This window comes from Oncorhynchus clarkii, chromosome 13 (genome assembly GCF_045791955.1).
Source record: "Oncorhynchus clarkii lewisi isolate Uvic-CL-2024 chromosome 13, UVic_Ocla_1.0, whole genome shotgun sequence".
Lineage (NCBI taxonomy): Eukaryota > Metazoa > Chordata > Actinopteri > Salmoniformes > Salmonidae > Oncorhynchus > Oncorhynchus clarkii.
Genome location: NC_092159.1, coordinates 7,634,502 through 7,659,239, shown reverse-complemented (window position 1 = coordinate 7,659,239; position 24,738 = coordinate 7,634,502). Strand labels below are relative to the sequence as shown.

At 41.8% G+C, this 24,738-nt stretch overlaps 1 protein-coding gene across 1 annotated transcript; it reads right to left on the bottom strand.

Annotated features, from left to right (window-relative positions):
- Positions 1 to 1,607: 1,607 nt before the first annotated feature.
- LOC139423655 (myosin heavy chain, fast skeletal muscle-like) lies at positions 1,608 to 23,380 on the bottom strand. The gene is made up of 41 exons (XM_071175263.1): positions 23,242 to 23,380; positions 22,774 to 22,819; positions 22,413 to 22,640; positions 21,928 to 22,074; positions 21,562 to 21,718; positions 20,766 to 20,793; positions 20,398 to 20,506; positions 20,139 to 20,231; positions 19,908 to 19,968; positions 19,588 to 19,686; positions 19,150 to 19,253; positions 18,636 to 18,774; positions 16,456 to 16,574; positions 16,138 to 16,287; positions 15,873 to 16,043; positions 15,350 to 15,653; positions 14,932 to 14,996; positions 14,751 to 14,838; positions 14,517 to 14,634; positions 14,255 to 14,378; positions 13,683 to 13,819; positions 12,850 to 13,105; positions 12,371 to 12,613; positions 11,854 to 12,030; positions 11,612 to 11,757; positions 11,342 to 11,432; positions 10,648 to 11,037; positions 10,400 to 10,526; positions 10,094 to 10,212; positions 8,971 to 9,167; positions 8,652 to 8,835; positions 8,376 to 8,541; positions 7,944 to 8,068; positions 7,475 to 7,783; positions 7,062 to 7,265; positions 6,801 to 6,926; positions 4,274 to 4,444; positions 3,177 to 3,281; positions 2,985 to 3,080; positions 2,455 to 2,586; positions 1,608 to 1,740 (listed from the first exon to the last, which is right to left on the bottom strand). Exons 3-41 carry the CDS (start codon positions 22,626 to 22,628, stop codon positions 1,720 to 1,722), a joined length of 5,814 nt encoding a protein of 1,937 aa, XP_071031364.1. The 5' UTR covers positions 22,629 to 22,640; positions 22,774 to 22,819; positions 23,242 to 23,380; the 3' UTR covers positions 1,608 to 1,719.
- Between the last annotated feature and the right edge of the window lie 1,358 nt (positions 23,381 to 24,738).

Sequence of the window (24,738 nt, the reverse complement as noted above, 5' to 3'; positions counted from 1 at the left end):
GTGATTTTCTGGATTTTTTTCTCATTTTGTCTGTCATAGTTGAAGTGTACCTATGATGAAAATTACAGGCCTCTCTCATCTTTTTAAGTGGGAGAACTTGCACAATTGGTGGCGGATTGTTTAGCTGGCGGATTGACTTTAGCTTCCCTCCAGGCCTGAGGGAACACACTTTCTAGTAGGCTTAAATTGAAGATATGGCAAATAGTTGTGTCAATATCGTCCGCTATTATCCTCAGTCATTTTCCATCCAGGTTGTCAGAACCCGGTGGCTTGTCATTGTTGATAGACAACAATATTTTTTTCACCTCTTCACACTCAGTTTACGGAATTCAGTTACTGTTCTTGTCTTTCATCAATTTGGTCAGATATACTTGTATGTGTAGTGTCAGCGTTTGTTGTTGTCATGTTATGCCTCCATTTGGTAATCTTGCCAATTCATTTTTTTTTATAAGTAGTTGGCAATATCAGTGGGTTTTGTGATGAATGAGCCATCTGATTCATTGAATAATAAAACTGAGTTTGCCATTTTTCTCCAAAATGTAATTGAAGGTGCTCCAAAACTTTTTACTATCGTTCTTTGTCATTTATCTTTGTTTCATAGTGTAGTTTCTTCATTTAATTCAGTTTAGTCACGATTTCTCAATTTGCAGTGTTATTTCAATCGGTTGTGCAGCCAGACTTATTTGCCATTTCTTTTGCCACATCCCTCTCAACGATATCATTTTTCGTAAAGATGTGATCAATACATCTTCATGTCGGAAAGTCGGAGCTCTAGAAAGATGCCAGAGTTTCCGACTTGGAATTCTGAGTTGGATGTTCAAACCGATTTTTCCCAGTCTGAGCTATTTTTTTCTCAAGAGTTCCCAGTTGTCTTGAATGCACCGAAGTCGGAGATTTTCGAGTTCCCAGTTGTTTTGAATGCAGCATAATCAGACTATTCTATACCCTATGAAAGTGACATTTTCCAGGAATGAGGAGCTATAGGAGGACAGGCTCATCGTAATGGCTAGAATGGAATGAATGGAACGGTATCAAACCTATGGAAACAACATGTTTGACGCTGTTCCATTCATTCCATTCCAGCCATTACAATGAGCCCGTTGCCCTATAGCTCCTCCCACTAGCCTCCTCTGGTTTACATAATACTGGTTAACCCAGAACTAAAATCTCAATTTATGTTTACATAGTGTTTCCACAACAAATTAATGTGTGCATAATCTGTTACAAAATTCTAATACAAAAATTTACTTAAGAACAAAAAAAATGCCATCTTCAAAGTGATCCCTTTCAATTGCTACCATGGTGATGCATATTCTTCTCATATATTCTTCTTTTAGAAACATTTACATTTGGGCCTGTCCATATAGGCCAATTCCCCTCAGTGTAAATGGTTAAAACTATAATTTTGATGCTTAGCTGGTCAGACCTTACATCCATAGCGCAGTCTATTAATTTGAGTGGTTACATTTCTCCATTCTAATCCCTCAGCTGATGTGAACGCTTTGTTGTTGTTGGAATCCTAGATTGCTCCTTTAATTAAAGAACAATATATTTTATGGTATTAAAAAGCTGTTTGCTGTGTAATAAGTCCACAGTCACAAAGGAAGTGTATGTAGATCCACATGTTTTTAATCAATGCTCAACATTTCACCATGAAAATCATATTTTATGCATCACAGGAAAATGGTAAGACTTTGATCTTCAATTCTTTGGTCTTGTTTATTCAGCAACTTCTTTTCCCTGTAAGAAGAAATAAATAATATAATGGATCAGTAATAATAATCAACATGATAAATATATGGATAGAATATAATGGATCAGTAATAATAATGAACATGATAAATATATGGATAGAATATAATGGATCAGTAATAATAATGAACATGATAAATATATGGATAGAATATAATGGATCAGTAATAATAATGAACATGATAAATATATGGATAGAATATAATGGATCAGTAATAACAATGAACATGATAACTATATGGATAGAATATAATGGATCAGTAATAATAATGAACATGATAACTATATGGATAGAATATAATGGATCAGTAATAATAATGAACATGATAAATATATGGATAGAATATAATGGATCAGTAATAACAATGAACATGATAAATATATGGATAGAATATAATGGATCAGTAATAATAATGAACATGATAAATATATGGATATAATATAATGGATCAGTAATAACAATGAACATGATAAATATATGGATAGAATATAATGGATCAGTAATAATAATGAACATGATAAATATATGGATAGATCTAACCTTCCTTTTTTAGCCTTACCTGGAATGTTCTTCTTAGAGATCTTAAATACAGTTGAGTGTAAAAGGTCTGTATTGACCTCTGAGAAGACTGATTCATAGGTGGTGTTGATGTGGTCATATCTGAACATCAGTCAGGTACAGGTTTAGCAGCAGTTCTGTACCTTTCCAGAGTCACGTGTCTTGGCTCTGAGCTTGTTGACCTGAGTCTCAGCGATGTCAGCACGCTCCTCAGCCTCCTCCAGCTCATGCTGAACCTTCCTGAACTTAGACATGTGCTGGTTTGCTGCTTCCTCCTGGGTGAGGAAACGAGAGGAAGAGCAGAACATCAGCATTTAAAGTTTGAAGCTTCAGGCAACAAATTAATGTTCTGTTTTTAAAGATATTTAAAAAATAAAATACAAGATTTAGGATAACAATGTATACAGGGAGCTAGATGATACAGCAGAGGAAGTGAGTGGCAGAACAGGGGATCAAACCACTGCCTCCAGCACGATCACTAGACCAGCCCCTGGTGCAGCAAATTCATATTCAACCCCACTTCCTTTAAGTTGGAAACGAACAGGAGGCATTTAGAAATGTGCATCATTTCATCAGCATTTACTTGCACTGTCAATTGTCATTGTTGACTGATGTGTTGTTGCTGTAGCAACACGTCAAACTGTATGGACATGAAGTTTTGTCTGTGACTCACCGCCTCCTCAGAATGCCTCTTGTAGGCCTTCACTTTCATCTGCAGCTTATCTACCAGGTCCTGAAGTCTGCCAACGTTCTTCTTATCCTCCTCAGTCTGTGGGAGAAGATCAAAGAATCAATGTCAGTATAGTTTTATACACAAACCTGTCTGTGTTAGTGTCAAGTGTGTGAAGAAGGCACTTTCTCTTACCTGGTAAGTGAGCTCCTTGACTCTGCGCTCATACTTGCGGACTCCCTTGACAGCGTCTACACCTCTTCTCTGCTCGGCCTCCACCTCAGTCTCAAGCTCACGCACCTTTGTGGAACAAATACATTTAGGAATTTGAGGTGGTGAAACAAATCTTTGTAAAACAGAGGATGAGTCTTTTACCCAGTCAAGGAGGCACAATTGTTGTCTTTCATTATGTACTTTTCCAAGTGGTTCCCAAAGTGGAATTTACACTTAAATTTGTTCATGAATATTGCTAGCAACAACAGATGAAACTACCAAGGATCTGTGGAACAAGATTAGAAGGTCCAATACAATACAATGTAATATTATTAATCCACTGTTTATGTTCTTAACCCTTAGATGTACAACATGGGCCTGGGAGGCTCACAGGGATACTGGTCGGCTCACTATTCCAACAATTGTAAAACATAAATAATAATAATAATTATTATTATTCTTGTAGTTATAATATATATGACTATTTTTTTTGTCGTGCATTTAGCAGTGCATGTTGCAGTACCAGTATGGCCAATAGAGGCCGCCACTCGCCTGTTTTAATATTACGAGTTTGCTTCTGTTATTGGGGCTCGCGAAGTTCACCAAGCTTAAATGTAACAACTAGATAAATACATTTGTATATCTTGACTTTATTTGAAGGTCTTGGCTCCAATTCTTCTCAACTCCACAACATAAGAGTAACATATTCCCAATGTTTATGTTTTGAACATAATTGCACTGTAATTTATGCTTTAAAACTGGAAAATATTCCCTCTGATGCCAAGAGAGGGGACTGTCAAATGTTCTTTCCCAGGGGCCAAGACCTGATTAGTCCAACCATGCACTGCTGAAGTCATAGTAAAACTGTGTGGATAATATTTATATCTCACTCTAAAGTAAGAGTTGGGTTCTGATATTATGAAGGGGTCCCTGATGCTAAAACATTTGGGAACTCCTGATTAAGGTGGGTTAATTGAGAGAAAGTCATTACATAATTCTCCTGTGTATTTTACATTATCAAATACTTTTCCAGCAAACTGTCTTTCAATCCACCCTAATCCACCCTGGTGGTAACTCACCCTGGACTCCAGTTTCTGGAGCTGCTTCTTGCCTCCCTTCATGGCCAGATTCTCAGCCTCATCCAGACGGTGCTGCAGGTCCTTGACTGTGACCTCCAAGTTCTTCTTCATCCTCTCCAGGTGAGAGCTGGTGTCCTGCTCCTTCTTCAGCTCCTCAGCCATCATGGCCGCCTGGAAAATTATTTTTTATTTTTTATTTCACATTTATTGAACCAGTTAGGCGAGTTGAGAGTTCTCATTTACAAGTTCTCATTTACAACTGCGACCTGGCCAAGATAAAGCATAGCTGTGCGACACAAACAACACAGAGTTACACATGGAAAAAACAATCGTACAGTCAATAACACAATAGAAAAGTCTTTATACCGTGTGTGCAAATGTAGTAAGATTAGGAAGGTAAGGCAATAAATCAGCCATAGGGGCAAAATATTTACAATTTAGCAATTAAACACTGGAGTGATAGATGTTCAGAAGATGAATATGCAAGTCGAGATACTGGGGTGCAAAGGAGCAAAAAATAAATAACAATATCGGAATGAGGTAGTTGGGTGGGCTATTTACAGATGGGCTGTGTACAGGTGCAGCTGCTATGACAGCTGATGCTTAAAGTTAGTGAGGGAGATATAAGACTCCAGCTTCAGGGAGTTTTTACAATTCGTTCCAGTCATTGGCAGAAGAGAACTGGAAGGAAAGGCGGCCAAAGGAGGAATTGGCTTTGGGGATGACCGGTGAAATAACCCTTCTGGAGCGCGTGCTACGGGTGGGTGCTGCAATGGTAACCAGTAAGCTGAGTTAAGGCGGGGCTTTACCTAGGAAAGACTTATAGATGACCTGGAGCCAGTGGGTTTGGTGACAAATATGAAGCGAGGGCCAGCAAACGAGAGCATACAGGTCGCAGTGGTGGGTAGTATATGGGGCTTTGGTGACATATCGGATTGCACTGTGATAGACTACATCCAATTTGCTGAGTAGAGGGTTGGAGGCTATTTTGTAAATGAGATCGCCGAAGTCAAGGTTCAGTAGGATAATCAGTTTTACAAGGGTATGTTTGGCAGCATGAGTGAAGGATGCTTTGTTGCGAAATAGAAAGACGATTCTTGATTTAATTTGGGTTTGGAGATGCTTAATGTGAGTCTGGAAGGAGAGTTTACAGTCTAACCAGACACCTAGGTATTTGTAGTTGTCCACATATTCTAAGTCAGAACCATCCAGAGTAGTGATGCTAGACGGGCGGGTGCGGGCAGCGATCGGTTGAAGAGCATGCATTTAGTTTTACTTGCATTTAAGAGCAGTTGGAGGCCACGGAAGGAGTGTTGTATGGCATTGAAGCTCGTCTGGAGGTTTGTTAACACAATGTCCAAAGAAGGGCCAGAAGTATACAGAATGGTATTGTCTGCGTAGAGGTGGATCAGAGAATCACCAGCAGAAAGAGCGACATCATTGATGTATACAGAGAAAAGAGTCGGCCTGAGAATTGTGGCACCCCCATAGAGACTGCCAGAGGTCCGGACAACAGGCCCTCCGATTTGACACAATGAACTCTATCTGAGAAGTAGTTGGTGACCCAGGCGAGGCAGTCATTAGAGAAACCAAGGCTGTTGAGTCTGCCGATAAGAATGTGGTGATCGACAGAGTCGAAAGCCTTGGCCAGGTCGATGAATACGGCTGCACAGTGTTGTCTCTTATCGATGGCGGTTATGATATCGTTTAGGACCTTGAGCGTGGCTGAGGTGCACCCATGGCCAGCTCGGAAAACCAGATTGTATAGCGGAGAAGGTGCTGTGGGATTCGAAATGGTCGGTGAGCTGTTTGTTAACTTGGCTTTCGAAGTCCTTAGAAAGGCAGGGTAGAATAGATATAGGTCTGTAGCAGTTTGGGTCTAGAGTGCCTCCCCCTTTGAAGAGGGGGATGACCGCGGCAGGTGTCCAATCTTTAGGGATCTCAGACGATACAAAAGAGAGGTTGAACAGGCCAGTAATAGGGGTAGCATCACTTGTCATATAATTTAGAAAGATAGGGTCCAGATTGTCTAGCCCGGGTGATTTGTAGGGGTCCAGATTTTGCAGCTCTTTCAGAACATCAGACATCTGGAGAAATGGGAGAGGCTTGGGAAAGTTGCTGTTGGGGGTGCAGGGCTATAGACCAGGGTAGGGTTAGAAAAATGCTTATTGAAATTCTCGATTATCGTATATCTATCGGTGGTGACAGTGTTTCCTAGCCTCAGTGCAGTGGGTAGCTGGGAGGAGATGCCCTTATTCTCCATGGACTTTACAGTGTCCCAGAACATTTTGGAGTTTGTGCTACAGGATGACAATTTCTGTTTGAAAAAGCTAGCCTTTGCTTTCCTAACTGCCTGTGTATATTGGTTCCTAACTGGTCGTTTCACCGTGGTGCATAAATTGGTGTTTAATTTATGCACCAATTGGCTCCAATCATGACGTCCCTCTGAGATCTTTGTTGTTCTTAACCAGTTCAGCTACCATTGGACCTTAGGAACAAATCAAGATGATGTAATTCAAGGACTCACGTCAGTGATTGCTTTCTTGGCCTTCTCTTCTGCATTCCTGGCCTCCTGGACGATGTCATCCACCTCTCCCTGCACCTGCACCAGGTCAGTCTCCAGCTTCTTCTTGGTGTTCAGAAGGCTGGTGTTCTGGAAGATTAAACAAGATGATTTGTTTGACTCTCAAGAGAACTTACAATGCTGAAATAAAGAAACTCTCAAAGCATGATGTGTTGAAACTTTTTGTTTGGTTGAGTTTCATTAGAAATGGCTTTTGACCCATACCTGGGAGTGCAGCAGTCCAACACGCTCGCTGGCGTCTACCAGCTCAGTCTCAGCCACTTTGCGGCCTCTCTCTGTCTGCTCCAGAGCAACTCTCAGCTCCTCGATTTCAGCCAACATCAGGCCGTTTCTGCGCTCCACCATGGCTGCCTGCTCCTTCATGTCTTCTGCGACACGGACGGCGTCATCAAGGTGCAATTGGGCATCCTGGGGTTCACAATGACATACGTTCATTAGAACTTGTGGAAGAAGGGGTGATAGAAATGTTCACTGGGAAGAATTTACCCAGTATCCCTAACGTTCTACAGTGCATTGTCCACTCGATTCAATTCCTCTGTTCTATTCTTTTCTGCAGATTCACAAACAAATCCATCTCCATATTCATGTATTTGAACCTGATGTCCCAGTCCCTTTACCTTGAGCTGTCCCTGGACGTTCCTCAGCTGTTTCTGGGCCTCAGCGGCCTGCCTGTTGGAGTGGCTCAGCTGGATCTCCATCTCGTTCAGGTCTCCCTCCATCTTCTTCTTCACCCTCAGGGCATCATTCCTGCTCCTGACCTCAGAGTCCAGGGTGCTCTGCATGGAGTCAACCACCCTCTGACTGTTCCTCTTGATCTGCTCCATCTCCTCGTCCTTCTCAGCGATCTTCCTGTCCACCTCTCCCTTGATCTGGTTCAGCTCCAGCTGCACACGCAGAATCTTGGATTCCTCGTGCTCCAGTGTTCCCTGGACAAACAGAGGCAGTCAGGCCAATTGTGTTCAATACATTTGAATGTAGGAATTAAATATATATGACTACAATTAACTCCATTACAGAGAGTATTTCACTATAGCTGGCATTGGTTAGTTAACACTGCTTTCCCCATCAAACAGCTGTAGTTTGTACCTCAGCCTCCTCCAGAGCGGTCTGGATCTCAGACTTCTCTGTCTCCACGGTCTTCTTGGCCTTCTCCAGCTCATGGATGCTCTTGCCAGTCTCTCCGATCTGCTCAGTCAGGTCAGAGATCTCCTCTGCACACACACACGAGAAGATTAGACTTGGGGGGGTTTCAGTGGATATTCCAATGTGCTGAATTTGACATTAAATCATATTAACAGTTAATTAATTAACAGCACTTCATAGGATCTTGCAAATCGAATCTCCGACCACCTATTTGGAATGTTCAAAGGAATACCAACTACAGGTAAAATATATACAAATTATACTGTATATGACAATTCTGAAATGTTGTAAAATTAAAGTTGATGATTACAGTTCCCTCCATTTTCAAAACACTAGTCAAATATGAGCCAAATAGAACTGCTGTCAAATGCTCACGTTGCAGGTTCTTGTTCTCTCTCTTCAGAGTCTCCAGATGATCCAGAGCCTCCTCGTAGGAGTTCTTCATCTTGAAGAGTTCAGTGCTCATAGAGCGAGCCTCCTTCTGAGCTCCTTCCAGCTCAGCCTGGCCCTCCTCATACTTCTGCTTCCACTCTGCCAGAACCTAGGAGAATCCATGGAATTTTCATGAGAAGTCATAGATGAAGCGTTATTAAATTAGAAATAAGAAAGAATTAAACAATTGATAAAAAATATAGGTTTATTCATTTTCACCTTGTCAAAGTTCCTCTGCTTCTTGTCGAGGTTGGCGGCCAATGCGTTGGCTCTCTCAACATCAATCATGAGGTCCTCCACCTCTCCCTGCAGCCTCTGCTTGGTCTTCTCCAGGGAGGCGCACTTGGAGTTGGTCGCCTCAATGGTCTCCTCAGCATCCTGCAGACGCTGGGCCAGCTTCTTCCTGTTGGACAACAGAGGGTGTTTTAATGGAGTGAGAGATATGTTACAATACATATTGATGTAACATTTTCTCAGAGCCCTCTATCACCCTCACCATCCACACCATATCTGAGATTTTCTGTTGCGTGCGACTCACTTGGCCTCCTCCAGCTCCTCTGTGCGCTGGATGGCATCAGTTTCATACTTAGTCCTCCACTGAGCCACCTCACTGTTGGCCTTGGACATGCCGCGTTGCAGCTCTGCCTTGGCCTCCTGCTCCTCCTCAAACTGCTCCCTCAGGAGGTCACAGTCATGGCGGGCAGACTGAACACCGTGGGCCAGTGCGTTTTTAGCCTGTGAGAGAGAAAGGCAAAGAATAATTAGCGAGATTGTCAAACAAATTATGGAAAAAAGTCTCTGAGGGTGGAGAGACAGTAGAAGTCTCTGAGGGTGGAGAGACAGTATAATTCTCTGAGGGTTGAGAGACAGTAGAAGTCTCTGAGGGTGGAGAGACAATAGGAGTCTCTGAGGGTGGAGAGACAGTAGAAGTCTCTGAGGGTGGAGAGACAGTAGAATTCTCTGAGAGTGGAGAGACAGTAGAAGTCTCTGAGGGTGGAGAGACAGTAGAAGTCTCTGAGGGTGGAGAGACAGTAGGAGTCTCTGAGGGTGGAGAGACAGTAGAAGTCTCTGAGGGTGGAGAGACAGTAGAATTCTCTGAGGGTTGAGAGACAGTAGAAGTTTCTGAGGGTGGAGAGACAGTAGAAGTCTCTGAGGGTGGAGAGACAGTAGAATTCTCTGAGGGTGGAGAGACAGTAGAAGTCTCTGAGGGTGGAGAGACAGTAGAAGTCTCTGAGGGTGGAGAGACAGTAGAAGTCTCTGAGGGTGGAGAGACAGTAGAATTCTCTGAGAGTGGAGAGACAGTAGAAGTCTCTGAGGGTGGAGAGACAGTAGAAGTCTCTGAGGGTGGAGAGACAGTAGAAGTCTCTGAGGGTGGAGAGACAGTAGAAGTCTCTGAGGGTGGAGAGACAGTAGAATTCTCTGAGGGTTGAGAGACAGTAGAAGTCTCTGAGGGTGGAGAGACAGTAGAAGTCTCTGAGGGTGGAGAGACAGTAGAATTCTCTGAGGGTGGAGAGTCAGTAGAAGTCTCTGAGGGTGGAGAGACAGTAGAATTCTCTCAGGGTGGTGAGACGGTTGGAGTCTCAGAGGGTGGCATAGTCACAGTCTATATGAAGATATAGGTATAAACTCTGTGGACTTGGAGTCCATTTTGGGTCCCTTACCTTGACCTCCTCCTCAACCGCCCTCTTCAGCTCCTCCACCTGCTGGGTGAAGGCCTGTTTGCCTCTGGTCAGCTGAGACACCAGTGCTTCCTTCTCCTCCAGCTGGCGACCAAACTCACCTGCAGGGACAGAGGGACATCTTGTTAATAGGGTCTCTGTTCTCTAAGATTAAAAATGGATTCTGAGGTATCATAGGGAATGTTAGGTGGTGAATAGTACAGTATAAATTATGTGGATACAGCCCCCAACACGGTATTGTGTTTTACTGAAGGAAAGCATTGGCTTATTGTTCATTGTTGATGGTACCATTTTCTGTCAGGAGTCTGGCCCTCTGTCCGCTGATGTCGTTGACCTGGCGAACATTCTCATCATTCTTAGTCTTCAGCTCACTCAGCTGGTCCTCAAGAGTACGGCACATCTTCTCCAGATTGCCCTGTTAGTGAAACATGTTCCATCATTACGTTATATATGTGACGCCTGTCAACTTCAGGTCACTTGAATGGTGATGTAGTTGACCCTCCTCAACACTGCTTGATCAAAACATCTTTACTCACCTTAGCCTTGGCGACGGCCTCCATGTTGCTAGAGAGGTCATCAATCTCCATCTTGTACTCGCTCTTCTCCTTCTCCAGCTTCTGCTTGACGCGCTGCAGGTTGTCGATCTGCTCCCCGAGCTCAGCCACACTGTCGGCCTGCTTCTTGCGCAGAGCGGCAGCTGTGGCCTCATGCTGCAGGGTGGACTCTTCAAGATCACGACGCAGCTTCTGGAACTCAGCCTCACGCTTCTTGTTCATCTCAATCTGAGCAGCAGTGGCGCCTCCGGCCTCCTCCAGCCTCTCGCTGATCTCCTCAAGTTCCCTGGAGAGATCGGCCCTCTGCTTCTCAACCTTAGCCCTGGCAGCACGCTCAGCCTCAATTTCCTCCTCCAGCTCCTCAATACGGGCCTAGAACAGGGGTAGGAGCAGGGGGGTGAACACTACAATAAAGTTGAAACAATTGAATCTCACAAAATAATAATAGTATGTATATTTTGCATAAATGTGTTTAATAAAAACCCAGTTACACTAATATATTCAGTAGACAGTGTCCCATGCAGGAACCAAAACCACAATGTTCAGAACCACCATCTTCCAACCTACTCAGCTGTCAGAAGCCACCTGGAAAAATGTGTGCTTCCAGAATAATGTTTTTCAGGAAATGATTCAAGTCTGTGCTTTTCTGTACTGGAGCTTATATCCTGTACTGTACCTGGAGTTCCTTGATCTTCTTCTGCAGCTGAGCTCCCAGAGACTGCTCATCCTCAACTTTGCTGAGGAGCTGACTGGTCTCAAACTCCTTCCTAAGAAACACAAACACGTTGATTGTAGAGTTGGTTTTGGTTTGATAGTGTAAAGGGAGAGTATCATACCATTCACTTTGCTTTTAAGAATCACATGTAAATGCTAATTCATAATTACAAGAATTAGTCAAGAACAACCATTATAGCAGCTAATAGTGTAGTCATTTGTTTGTGTTTACTTCTTGATTTTCTCATCAGCTTGCTGCTTGTCATTCTCCAGGTCCATTATGGACTCCTGGGCCAGTTTCAGATCTCCCTCCAGCTTTCTCTTGGATCTCTCAAGGTCCATACGGAGCTTCTTCTCTTGCTCCAGAGAACCCTCAAGCTATAAGATAAAAATACATATATTGTTAAAATCTAAACAACTGAAGATAATATCATCTTACATACTATCATGGCCAAAATGTCCAAGTCCACTCACGTCGTCCACTTGCTGTTCCAGCTTGGTCTTGGCCTTGGTCAGAGTGTTGACTTTGTCCTCCTCTGCCTGCAGGTCATCCAGTGTCTGCTGGTGGGCCTCTTGGAGGGCTTTCTTCTCCTTGGTCAGCTTGGCAACACTCTCATCCATAGACGCCATCTCCTCTGTCAGGTTTTTAACCTGTCAATGGCCACAACAGAAATACACTTCACCATAAAGGGGAGATTTAGTTTGTTAAATATTGCATTCATTTCATTTAGATAAAACATTTCATCAAAATTGACTGTACTATAGATTCAACACTAGATGTCAGTGTTCACCCTGCCAGCGTACTGAATGGAAGTCATAAATGAAGGGGAGCAGAACATGCAATGAATGTTGGAAGTACCCCACAACTGAAATTCTACTATTGTGTCATAATATTTCCTGCACCCACAACACAACTTGAATTCCATTTCTGTTAAGCTATGTTTTGAGTTGATTATTGTTTGGTTAGACTGTCTATGGCAAGACACAAGACCTTGTTTTCAGTGGCGTGCTTCTCCTTCTCCACTTTGGCCAGGGTGAGCTCCAGGTCATCAATGTCCTTCTTCAGCTCAGAACACTCATCCTCCAGCTTCCTCTTCTTGGCAGTCAACTCAGCATTGATCTCCTCCTCATCCTCCAGCCTCTCGGTCGTCTCTTTGAGTTTGGCCTCCTGCTGGATCTTGCTCTTGATGAGCCCCTCACACCTTTCCTCAGCATCGTTCAGACTCTCTCCTTCCTGGTTTCAGAACAGGAGAAAATATCAGCGACCAAACTTCCTGTATCAAAATATACACTTTAGTCAAAAAGGTCAGAGCAAATTAATAGACATTCATGAAATATATACAATATATAACATGGGCATTAAAAATGTGTGAGTTAGCAACATAGTTTACAGTGAGTTCATATGTGTGTGTATGTGTGTGTATTCATGTGTATGTAAATGTGCCCATATGAGGGTAGTTGTTCACTCACAGATGCAACTTGGAGTGACAGGTCGTTCTTCTCCTGTGTCAGGGACACCAACTTCTCCTCCATTTGCTTCTTTGTGGACAGAGCCTTGGCCAGGTCTGTCTTCATCTTCTCATAGTTCTCCTTCATGTTGGCCAGCTCCTTCTCAGTCTCAGCGCTCTGCAACAGGGGCTTGATCTTGAAGTACAACTTCATCCATGGCCAGGTTTTGACATTCATGAATGAGCGGATGTTGTACTGGATGGCGTAAATTGATTCTCTGGTCGACAGAAAGGATGGAGTGGCATGGTGAGTGACATGGTGAGTGACATGCTTAAAGCTACACTCTGTGACCTGAAGAACAACAAAATGGCCCCCCACCAATGTTTGTTTACACGGTGAGTGATTAGATGAAGGGATTAGATGAACAACAAAACAGAACCACCTGTCACTGTTTGTTTACAGCTGAGGAAGGGGGCTTGGGAAATGTAACCCCTCCTAAATTCACAGATAGCGGACTAGATGCAAGGACTGACAGGTCGCGCATGCTAAGCTCATGATGCATTTTATATTCTTCAAGAATTAAAAGGTAAATACCACACATTTAAATGACAGTTGAACAGCCAAATCCCAAACTGCAGCTATAAAGCTAGAATCCTTAGTTGCTACATCCATTTCTGGACTAAATTAATTAACCCAAAAGCTTTAGTAGACAAGATAGTAGATAAGTAGATAGATAGTAGATAAGATGTACTTTCTCATTCTGAACAACTCACAGCATATACAGTATGTAATCATAATGCATTAGATACAGGTGGTTGACAGAAAGCTTTGCCAAGATGTCTACTATTCCTCACCTCCTCTCCATCATCTTGCTAAACTCTCTCCTCATGAGGAATCCACGGCTGAGAGCCTGGACCATGCCGACCAGAGAGGCCAGCTTCTCATCTCTCATCTCCTCCAGGACACCCAGCAGACCGGCTTTGAAGAACACCTGAGACACAGGTTAACATGGTCAATGGAACCACAGATAGAAAGGCTTGAATCAAAAGAGGGGAACAACACCACTAGATTGATTTAAACAACATTAACTCTGCAATGGTTACAAACAAACCATGGGATAGGTTGTGTCTAAGTTGTTAGTTATTGTACAGTTGTAAATTAATAATGTACACAGATACAGATAACTGCAGCCATACCACTCTAACACAATGCACATGATAATGAGTTTAGTTTCTCTTCTATACTTGTGATGTATGACTTTGAAGAAAAACAGAACAATGTTTTTCCACCTTTTCCATTAGTTAAATGAAGAAGAAAGAACAAAAGGATGGATAGATCAACTGGAGAGATTTTATATGGTAAAGGTTTAAATTATTATTCAAGTTGTGTTTTGTTGTCAGCTTTTGCTGGGGGGTATTTGACTGACCTTGGTGTGTCCAAATTTGTAATCCTCGTGATTCACATCAATGGACCCAAGCAGCTTCTCAGAAGCCTTCTTGTTGTCCATGAACTGGCCCTCAGGGATGACGCTGGCATTCAGTACTTTGTACCTGAATGAGGAGACATTTTTAACATGTCAAGTTGTAATATGTTGGTTATATTTCGTAAAAGGTAAGACTATTCTGATGCTGGGAAAACCCTTGGAGCAGATATTTTATGTGTGCGTGTGTGTGCTTGTGCGTATGTACCTCTGCTTGAAGTCAGCATAGATGATTCTGCTGGGGAAGCCCTTTCTGCAGATCCTGATACCCTCCAGTACACCATTACACCTGAGCTGGTGGATAACCAGGAAGTTCTCCATCAGACCTGGTAAAACAAAACAAGTCTCTTTTAATACTCATAAACAGATTATAGATTGGGATCGTTAAGGTTACTGATACTGTACTGATAAGATGACATATTTAACTCAATATTTCTTGTACCTGGAGTCTTTGACTCGTTGGGGATCAGGCAGCGCACAAAGTGAGGATGAGTGCTCCTCAAGTTGGTCATCAGCTTATGTAAGTTCTCCTGTAAGAGGGTTACAAACCATTTTCTCAGACATCATTTATGTTAATCAATGCACCTTTTAAAGGACTGAATATGCAGATTTTAAAAGCTCACCCTGAACTGGGAGGACACAGTCTGCATGGAACCACCCTTCTTCTTGCCTCCTTTCTTGGCTTTATCTGTTAAAATGGGGGAAAGTTAAAGATAACTAGAAAAGTACATTTCCTAGAGCGGGTGGAATAAATAGAATAATAATAAGAGTATGTAAGAAATCTAGAGTGGTCTTGTCTTCAGCAAACACACTAATTATCAACCAGAGAATCTCTGGTTAACTTCACACGTATCTAGAGGCAAATGCTGCCAATGAGATTATATAAGACCTACTACATGATTAAATTAACCAAGTCTATGAGTAAATCAACCTAGTAATAAACGTTGAGAAATTGTGATACATTCTAAGACTTTAAAGAACATTTGGGTCTGAGTTGTAACTAGCGCTTAATTAAATATTGTGACGTGTTGCTAGTCTTACCCTCAGGAGGGGGAGGTGGATACAGGGCAGCCAAAATTTTGACTCCTGACTTCCCGTACAACTGACAAACTGAGTCGTTCAGGGGGTCTTTGTTCTTCTCCAGCCAGCCAGTGATGTTGTAGTCCACAGTGCCGGCGTAGTGCACCAGGGAGAAGTGGGCCTCTGCCTTGCCTTTGGCAGGCTTGGGCTTCTCAAACGCCTTTGTTTTGCCAAGATGCTGGGAGTACAGCTTGTCCTTGAAGGTAGTGTCTGAAGACTTGGGGAACATGCACTCCTCTTCAAGGATGGAGAAGATGCCCAATGGCTTCACAAAAATAGATGTTTAACAAATTAGTGATATTTCCATTTAGGATCACATTCATTCCTTTAGTAAACATTCTATTTGCAGATTACAGATCAAATAATAGGAAACATATTAAGTTCTCAACAGTCAGATACGTTGTACCACTGTGATAATGTCTCACACAGGGCTCACTATGATCTTTGCTTTTGCGGTCCATTACAATCTTCACAGACATCTTACCTTCTCAATAAGCTCAATGCAGGCAGCCAAGTCCATGCCGAAGTCAATGAAGGCCCAGACGATTCCCTCCTTCTTGTACTCCTCTTGCTCCAGGACGAACATGGTGTGGTTGAAAAACTGTTGCAGTTTCTCATTGGTGAAGTTGATGCACAGCTGCTCCATGCTGTTGTACTGTTGATGAAATTTTAAAAGGGATAATTTCATCATACAAGATTGTTATCAATCTGAATCACAACTAATTGTCTTGTTCTGGTCTCATACTCACATCAAAGATCTCAAACCCGGCAATGTCAAGCACACCAATATAGAACTGTCTTGGATTCTTGGTGTCCAACATCTCATTGATACGGATGACCATCCACAAGAACATCCTTTCATAGATGGACTTGGCCAGAGCACTGACTGAGTTATTAACCTGCAATGATAATACCTCAAATTAATACATTAGATATTGACCATGTCTGGTGATAAGGTGATAAGACCTTGGGATAAACAACATCACAATTTAAAAAAAGCAATGCACTCATCCCCAAAATAATTTCGGTGCTCAGAACATTTTAGATGCTGTGTTTGGCAGTCTTACCTGAGCCACAGTCTGTCCCTTGGTCACATACTCGTTGCCGACCTTCACTCTGGGGTAGCACAGAGCTTTCAACATCTCAGCTGAGTTCAGGCCCAGAAGATAGGCAATTTTATCAGCCACTGGAGAGAGAACCAACAACAACAGACTCAGTGACACTAGATCGCTTGTTTCTGATGTCACACTGTCAAAATAGTCTGGATACCTTTTTTTGTGAGTTAGGTTTTGATTTTCTCCCATATTCATAATGTCAAATAATTTCTGGAGTTTGGAATTTGGTTTCCAAAAACTCTCCTGCATGACTTTTGTAATGGAAATTCTCCACTAAAGACGAACACTCAATGTAAACGAATCCTTCTTTATTAAGAGTAACATTGTTAGACTAAAATGAAAACAATGCCTTCCAATGAGGAGAAAGTTATCATGTTTGTTTTGTTTCTCAACCTTACAATAGGGGTAAAAGCAGAACATTGTTTGAGAGTGATCCATGTGTATTAGCAGTAGTGATTGAGAGGGTTGTCCTACTAGGAAAGATGTCCTAGTTGAAGGAAACTGATAACTCGTGTTCTTCTGAAAGGGGAAAGAACACTCACTCAATGGTGTTGAATGACCTTTGCTCTGACTTTCTGGTGAGGCCTGATCACTCAAAGGCTAGAGACACTGGGTGAGATTTCAGTATAATATGTAAATGCTGGTAAATGCTAGTAAGTAGTGTATTGCTGTTGTTGTTTGACTTCAATACACATCTCACCAGATTTGGTCTGCTGTTCTCTGACTCCCTGACCTTGTAACTCTGCCATGAGGTTGCCGATATGATAGGGGGGAGCATAAAGCCAATTTGCAAACAGTTGTAATTCTCTTTGACATTTGAAATGATTTGAACAGTTGTGATTCTCAGGGGAGAGTTTCGTCTGCTTGGGGATATTGAAATCGGGACATTATCAAGGGCCATCCACATTGACAGGCCTGAGTTCCATGTGTACCATCGTGAGGATAAACTGCAACGCTATCTTAAGAAGAAAACAAAGAGACGCCAGAAGAATGAGTGCTGGGAGGGAGAAGGGGCGGTCAACCGTTACCTGCAACTGATTTAGGATTGTCCAAAATGGTTTATTTGGGGGTATTAAGTTGATTGTGGGGGTCTGCACACTTTGAAATGTTATTTAGTCATTTAGACTAGAAATTGAGATACTGATGTGTCACTAACATGCCACTGGCGACAGTATAAGACAACGACAAAGTTAATGCTAGAAATATCATATGAATATACTATATAAAGCTCCAGTTCTGCCCTGTCGTGTGTTTATGTTTCCATAAATGAACTTATGTAATGAAGCATGTGTGTACCTGTCTGAAAGGAAGGTCTTAAGTTAAACCATTCTACTACAATGGTTTTAAAGGCTTTACACCTTTGGAATAAGGATAAGTTAGATTGTACAACCCAGAATGAAGGGTTTGAAAAGTAAAGTGTCATAAAGTGTCATAAAGTGTCATAAAGTGTCATAATAGTGTCATTTTATGTGTTGATGGCACTTACTTTTATAGAAGTATTTTGATACAACCTCCTTTCCTAGTTTAAAACCATAATCGAATGCTCACCTTAACATGTTACAATAATTATAACGGAAGTGATAAAAGGAGGGAATGTGCTGGAACGTTTTATGTTTGTGTGTTTTCAGATCAATACCGCTTTTTCTTAAAATGATTTTTCTTATTACCAATTCTGTTGGGTTCGTGCGAGTGACTGATTGTACTCACTATAACTGTATAAGCAATTTGGCAGTACGCCTAAAACATTGCTCCGGGAACCAAGAGGAGTATCTCAGTTTCAAGGTCTCAGGCTTTCAGAGAAGAAACCTCGTGAGGTATTGGTTACATGCAGGAAACCACCGTTAATAATGAAAAAGGTAAATCATGCTTCTATGACCTGTGTGTGTAGCAGTATATAAGGACTGAAAGGTACGCCCTTGTCAGAGTTTTCATCAAGATTGTATTGAGTTTGTGAAACTCTCCAGTTAACTGTTAATAAAGATGGATTCATTTATATAGAGTGTGCGTCCTTAGTGGAGAATTTACATTACACTTTCATGTGGCACTGTCTGTCTTTGGTGATCTATGTCTATGTTGGGGACTGGGAATGGGACTAATGCTCGACATATTGTATATTTATGAGTGGGACTCACCCTCTGTGCCGTCTGGCTCGGCCTGCTCCTCACGCTGCTTCTGCTTGAATTTCATGTTGCCATGGTGAACTACAGCTCCTGTCAGCTTGTAGATGCCAATCTTCTCTTCATTAGTGAATCCCAGGATTGTAATGGCATCCTGACATTAAAGAGGAAGTACAACAGTGATGAACTGAACGGTAGTTCGGTCAGTTACACTACAGTTCTGTGCTGCTCACTGCAGAACGAATGGGATGGATAGATTTGACTCTTGGCCAACACATTAGTAGATGTCAGCACAAGATGGCAGCTCTCTTGTGGATGTCTTACATGTATGTGCCTCAAGGCGAAGTGTGAAGGCATGAAGAGTTCCTTGAGGCACATGCCTAACTAACACAAGGCATTTAGAATCAAACTTAAACATACATGAACATTCCCAGCTGCCACCAAGTTGGAATTTCATAGTGCATTCAGTGTGTATGGTGGTCCTATCCATTCCCTATCTAGAGATTGGTTAACCCTTTGTTTGACTCACATCTGTGGCATCCAGCTCTTCATTGTCATTGATGCTGGCCACAGCGATCTGACCCTGGCTGCACATGGGGAAGTCGTAGGGGTTGGTGGTGAGGAGCGCCATTTCTGTGGACAACGGAGAACAGCTTGTCAGGTAAATCTCTTAGAATTCTGCTCTCCTACCTTTACAGTATCTCTCCCTCCTTTACTCAATAGATGGACTCAATGATACATGTAGTATATAATGAATAGCATAAAGAGGAGACTGAGACTTGTGGACTAGTGCATCACAGTGTATTACTCTATAGATATTTCCCAGAGACCTGACTCATGTCTAGATGTCTTGTTACCTTGGATGTACTCATTGTAATAGTATTATTAGTGTGGACTATGAATATTTTTAACAAGTTCCACAGATGGGGGTGGGAATAATTTCCCATGAACCTCTACTTTGTCGTACCAACTAGCTCAGGTTTGTGGCCTGTCATCATTTGGAAGAAGATGTGGTAGCCTCTCTCATCAGGCAGCTGGAAGGACACTCTGGACTTCTCCAGCAGGTCTGAGGGTGAAAGAGAGAGAGAGAGAGAGAGAGAGAGAGAGAGAGAGAGAGAGAGAGGAGGGAGAGAGAGAGAGAGAGAGAGAGAGAGAGAGAGAGAGAGAGAGAGAGAGAGAGAGAGAGAGAGAGAAACACAAGATGAAATTAAATTTGATGATTTGATCTCCTAAAAATAATCTGTGTGAATTTAGGAAGGCATTGAGAAACAATCAAAACCAACTCACAGGTCTCAATATCAGCTTTAGCCAGTTTACCAGCTTGGAAGTGAATCCTGATGAATTTACCCTGTAGTAGAGCATGGGGGTTAGAAATAGGTCAACAAATCAACATTTTACTTTGATAGACCCCTGTAAATGTTACAGTTTGTTGGACAGTTGTTGACATCACAATAGGGAACTACTGAAATAAATGTTTCCAATATGAGGTAACTTCCACAGTATACCCTTCATACTTACAAAGCGAGACGAGTTGTCGTTCCTCACTGTCTTGGCATTACCATAAGACTCCAGCAGAGGGTTAGCTGCAATGATCTGATCCTCAAGAGACCCCTGATTGTGACAAAGACAAGTTGCTCAGAAATGGGAAAAGTGGTAAAGTTTGTTTTTCTCTATGACTTGAACAAATTTATTGAAACATGATTCACTGATGGAAAAAAAGTTTGCTCAGAAAACCAAACTGAAATGTGATTAAAAGGCAAACATAAGAACAACCTACCTGCATTTTGTTGGGGTCTGCTTCCTTCTTGCCACCAGACACTGCAATGGTGGCAAAGTACTGGATGACACGCTTGGTGTTGACAGTCTTTCCTGCACCGGATTCTCCGCTGGTTTACATGACAGAGAAAGAGGGGTTTTAGTTACATGTTTGAGTGTCAGATTGTCTTTCACTAAGAAATAGCATTGAAAAATACCTGTTTTCTAACATAAGTAAATCATTAACAAATATTCCCTTTCATTGACTCGTTATTACACATAACCTGCTGCTCTAATCCATCCATAATGTCATGTATTTCATCACACCAAGTGACCCAACTTATTACAATAGAAACACTTTCTCAAGTGACATTTTAGTAAACAACTTACGTAATCAGGACGGACTGGTTCTCCTTATCTGGAACCAAAACACACATTGCTTATCATACTCAAGCAACATTATGGGTATTATTGCATGCGCATTCATTTAATTTTGGAACATTTTCCATTCATGGAAACTGAAATCTGACATTCCCAGCAAACTGTTCTAACCTAGATGAGAAAACTCTGAAGCATATTTGAATTGGATTTGATTTGATTTTACACCCAACTAACCATCCATCCATTTGCACTTATGGACTTTGAGATCTATATACACTTATGGACATCCATAGAGTTATGGATTGTCTATCCATGTGAGAGACGACGACTCGGTCTCGACCTTTAAGTCCAGTGAAATTCTCCTGTCTTAGCTGGGTTCCTGTATGAACTTAAGCTCTCTCTCTCTCTCTCTCTCTCTCTCTCTCTCTCTCTCTCTCTCTACCGCACCTGCTGTATCGACCTCTGAATGCTCGGCTATGAAAAGCAAACTGACATTTACTCCTGAGGTGCTGACCTATTGCACACTCTACAGCCACTGTGATAATTATTTGACCCTGCATGTCATCTATGAACATTTGAACATCTTGTATGGCCTTAATGGCCATATACTCCTATAATCTCCAGCCAGAAAAGGACTGGCCACCCCTCAGAGCATGGTTCCTCTCTAGGTTTTTTCTTAGGGTGCCTTGGGTTTTAGGCTGGGTTTCTGTACAAGCACTTTCTGACATCTGCTTATGTAAAAATTGCTTTATAAATAAATGTGATTGATTGATCCATCCATCCATCCATCCATGAGATATCGTACCAATCATCATGAACTGAAAGGCGTTGTCAGAGACGGAGAAGATATGGGGTGGAGCCTCCACCCTCTTCTTCCCTCTGTAGGCGTTGACAACCTCTTCATCGTACACAGGGAGCCACTTGTAGGGGTTCACCGTGGCACAGAAGAGCCCAGAGTAGGTCTGGATGAAAACATAATTAAATTAGGAGATTAACAAAGTCAGATTGACATTTACCTGGATTTATGTGAGGATGTGGGTGTACTTTGGTATACTGATGTGGACTACTGTATTGATATGTTTTGGTTTCTACCATTCATTTATGTGTAGGACTGTATGTGTATATTTCTTATGTTCATGTATGTGTGTGTTAGTATGTGCAGGTTTCTTACATAGATCATCCATGCTGCATAACGCTCTTTGAGGTTATACAACACAGAGGCTTCATTCAGGTAGGTCATCATGGCCATGTCCTCAATCTTGTCGTACTTAGGGGGGTTCATCTCATAGATGTCTGCATCTTTGAACTCTTTTCCTTCCTGAAACAGTCAGAAATCTAGATTACACACAGATCAAAGTGGACATGACTGAATGCTTTTTGTTCATTAAATACAAGTTGAATCATTTCAAAAATGCATATCCACATTTAATCCAACTACTTTGTTATCACCCACTGACACATAACTGGAGATTTCTTGACTAGTCATCATGAGAAATTACATATCATTTTTAAATAGCAGCATTAAAATTGATGTCTTTGAAGTTTATATTCTGCTCACAAAAAACATTGGAAGTTTGTTTTTGCACTTAGTTGACTTTTCAAGAATTAGAGTGATTGCACAAACTTGAACTTTAATACTTTTCAGATCAGGCTTACCTCCTTACTGCCGTCAGGTTTCGTGACTGTTACAGTACACTTCCCGTCGGCCCTGGCAGTGACCAGACCCTTAAGGTACAGCTCCACCTTGTCTGTCACATAGCAGGAGTTCTTTGAATCAAAGGGTGTGGCTTGTGCCTCCATCCTCTCCTTCTCAGACTTACGAAGGTATATGGCAGCCTTGCCGTAGACTTGCATCTCTGCGTCCGTACTCATGGTGACGGATAACTAGGAAAGAGATGAAACAAGAAACATGATTGACTCTGTGGTGCTTCCTCCCCAGTCAACAGAGTTAGGTGAGAGGTATCTCTAACCAAATATTGTCATCACTTTTTATGTGAAGACTCAAACCATGTCTCACCTTCTTTTCCCCCTCCTACAGATGAATGTGTACTTCTTGGAGGACCCTGTGAAACATGAGAGTGTTGTGAAAACCCACAAGTCTAAAGCCTTATCATTGAACCCCTAAAAGAATAGAAAACATTTAACTCAATCATTACATGTCAAATTCAACTACAGGTGCAACTGGTAACTTTAATTTTCTACACATCCAGACATTCTGTCAGGAATTCAAATAAATTCCCTTGAAAACCCAGTTACATTCTAGAACACCCTTTCAAGTGCAGGAGCACCACTTTTGACTGTAAATGAAAGTCACAGATTTTATGTAAAACACATAATAAAAACAACATTATTTTTAATGCCACTTGATTTAATAATGTAAAATCTTACAGAACTCAATTCAAATAGTGCAGTTAGCTACTGCCTCAGATGCTGAGTGCAAGGATGAGATGCATTTAAAAATCTAAGGAGGTGTAGAGAGTCTTACCACAGAGGAAGAAGGTATCTGACTTATGGATGCTGGGGCCTCAGCCTCCTTATATCTGGTTGGAAGTGCCAACCAGGCAAAAGTTAATTATGGACCACTCTGGGAAAGGACATGAATTGGATGAGAGACCTCTGTGTGTCTGTGTCTCACTAGCACCTCCCACTTCCAGGAGCACCACACTCCCATTACATGACTCTTAAATGGCATGTTTTTAATGTTTGTCTCCGAATTGAATTTCAATGAATTAACATAAATGAGATTTCATTACTAATAGTTATGACAATATCAAACGTTTGATTAATCAAATTGATTCCAATGTTACTACCACTGACCCTCAAATACTGTAGTGGAGTCCATGTTGCTTCTACTGAACCTCATATACTGTAATGGACTGAGTCCATGTTGCCCCACTACAACTAAAATAGTTTTCATTAAATCTAATCTGACCTGATTTAGTTCCATTTTAGTGGCATTAATCCTCATCAACAACTTTATATATATGTTCACCTGTTATTTATATTGTTTAGCTTGTAAACACATCTGAACTGTCTCCTCACCTCATGCTTGTGATGTAGATGGTCGTTACCTCGTGCTTTGCTCACTTTGATTTATCACCCTGGTGGAACCACATTAAATTAATATTTAAAAGCTTGAATATTATTATTTTTAAATCTAGAACAGAAACATTTAGGCTTTCAGTAACAGCTTATAAAACTGTTAAATATAATGTGTTATGTATCTACAGTATGATCTAATGTGTTATTTATCTACATTATGATCTAATGAATTCTGTTAAATATAATGTTTAGGTAAACTATATATAAACATACATACAAGTATGTGAACACCCCTTCAAATGAATGGATTCGGATATTTCAGCCACACCCAATGCTGACAGGTGTATAATTTCGAGCACACCGCCATGCAATCTCCATAGACAAACAGTGGCAGTAGAATGGCCATACTGAAGATCTCAGTGACTTTCAATGTTGCGCTGTCATAGGATGCCATCTTTCCAACAAGTCAGTTCATCAAATTTCTGCCCTGCTAGAGCTTCCCCGAGCAACGGTAAGTGCTGTTATTTTGAAGTGGAAACGTCTAAGAGCGACAACTGCTCAGCCGCGAAGTGGTAGGCCACAAAAGCACACAGAATGGAACCCGCCAAGAGCTGATGCACATACAAATCGTCTGTCCTCGGTTGCAACACTCACTATCGAGTTCTAAACTGCCTTTGAAAGCAATGTCAGCACAATAACTGTTTGTCGGAAGCTTAATGAAAGGGGGTTCCCATGGCCAAGCAGCCACACACGAGCCTAAGATCACCATGCCCAATACCAAGCGCCATTTGGACTGGTGTAAAGCTCGCCGCCATTGGGCTCTGAAGCAGTGGAAATACGTTCTCTGGAGTGATGAACCACGCAAAACCATCTGGCAGTCTGACGGACAAATCTGGGTTTGGAGGAAAGCTACCTCTCCAAATGTGTAGTGCCAACTGTA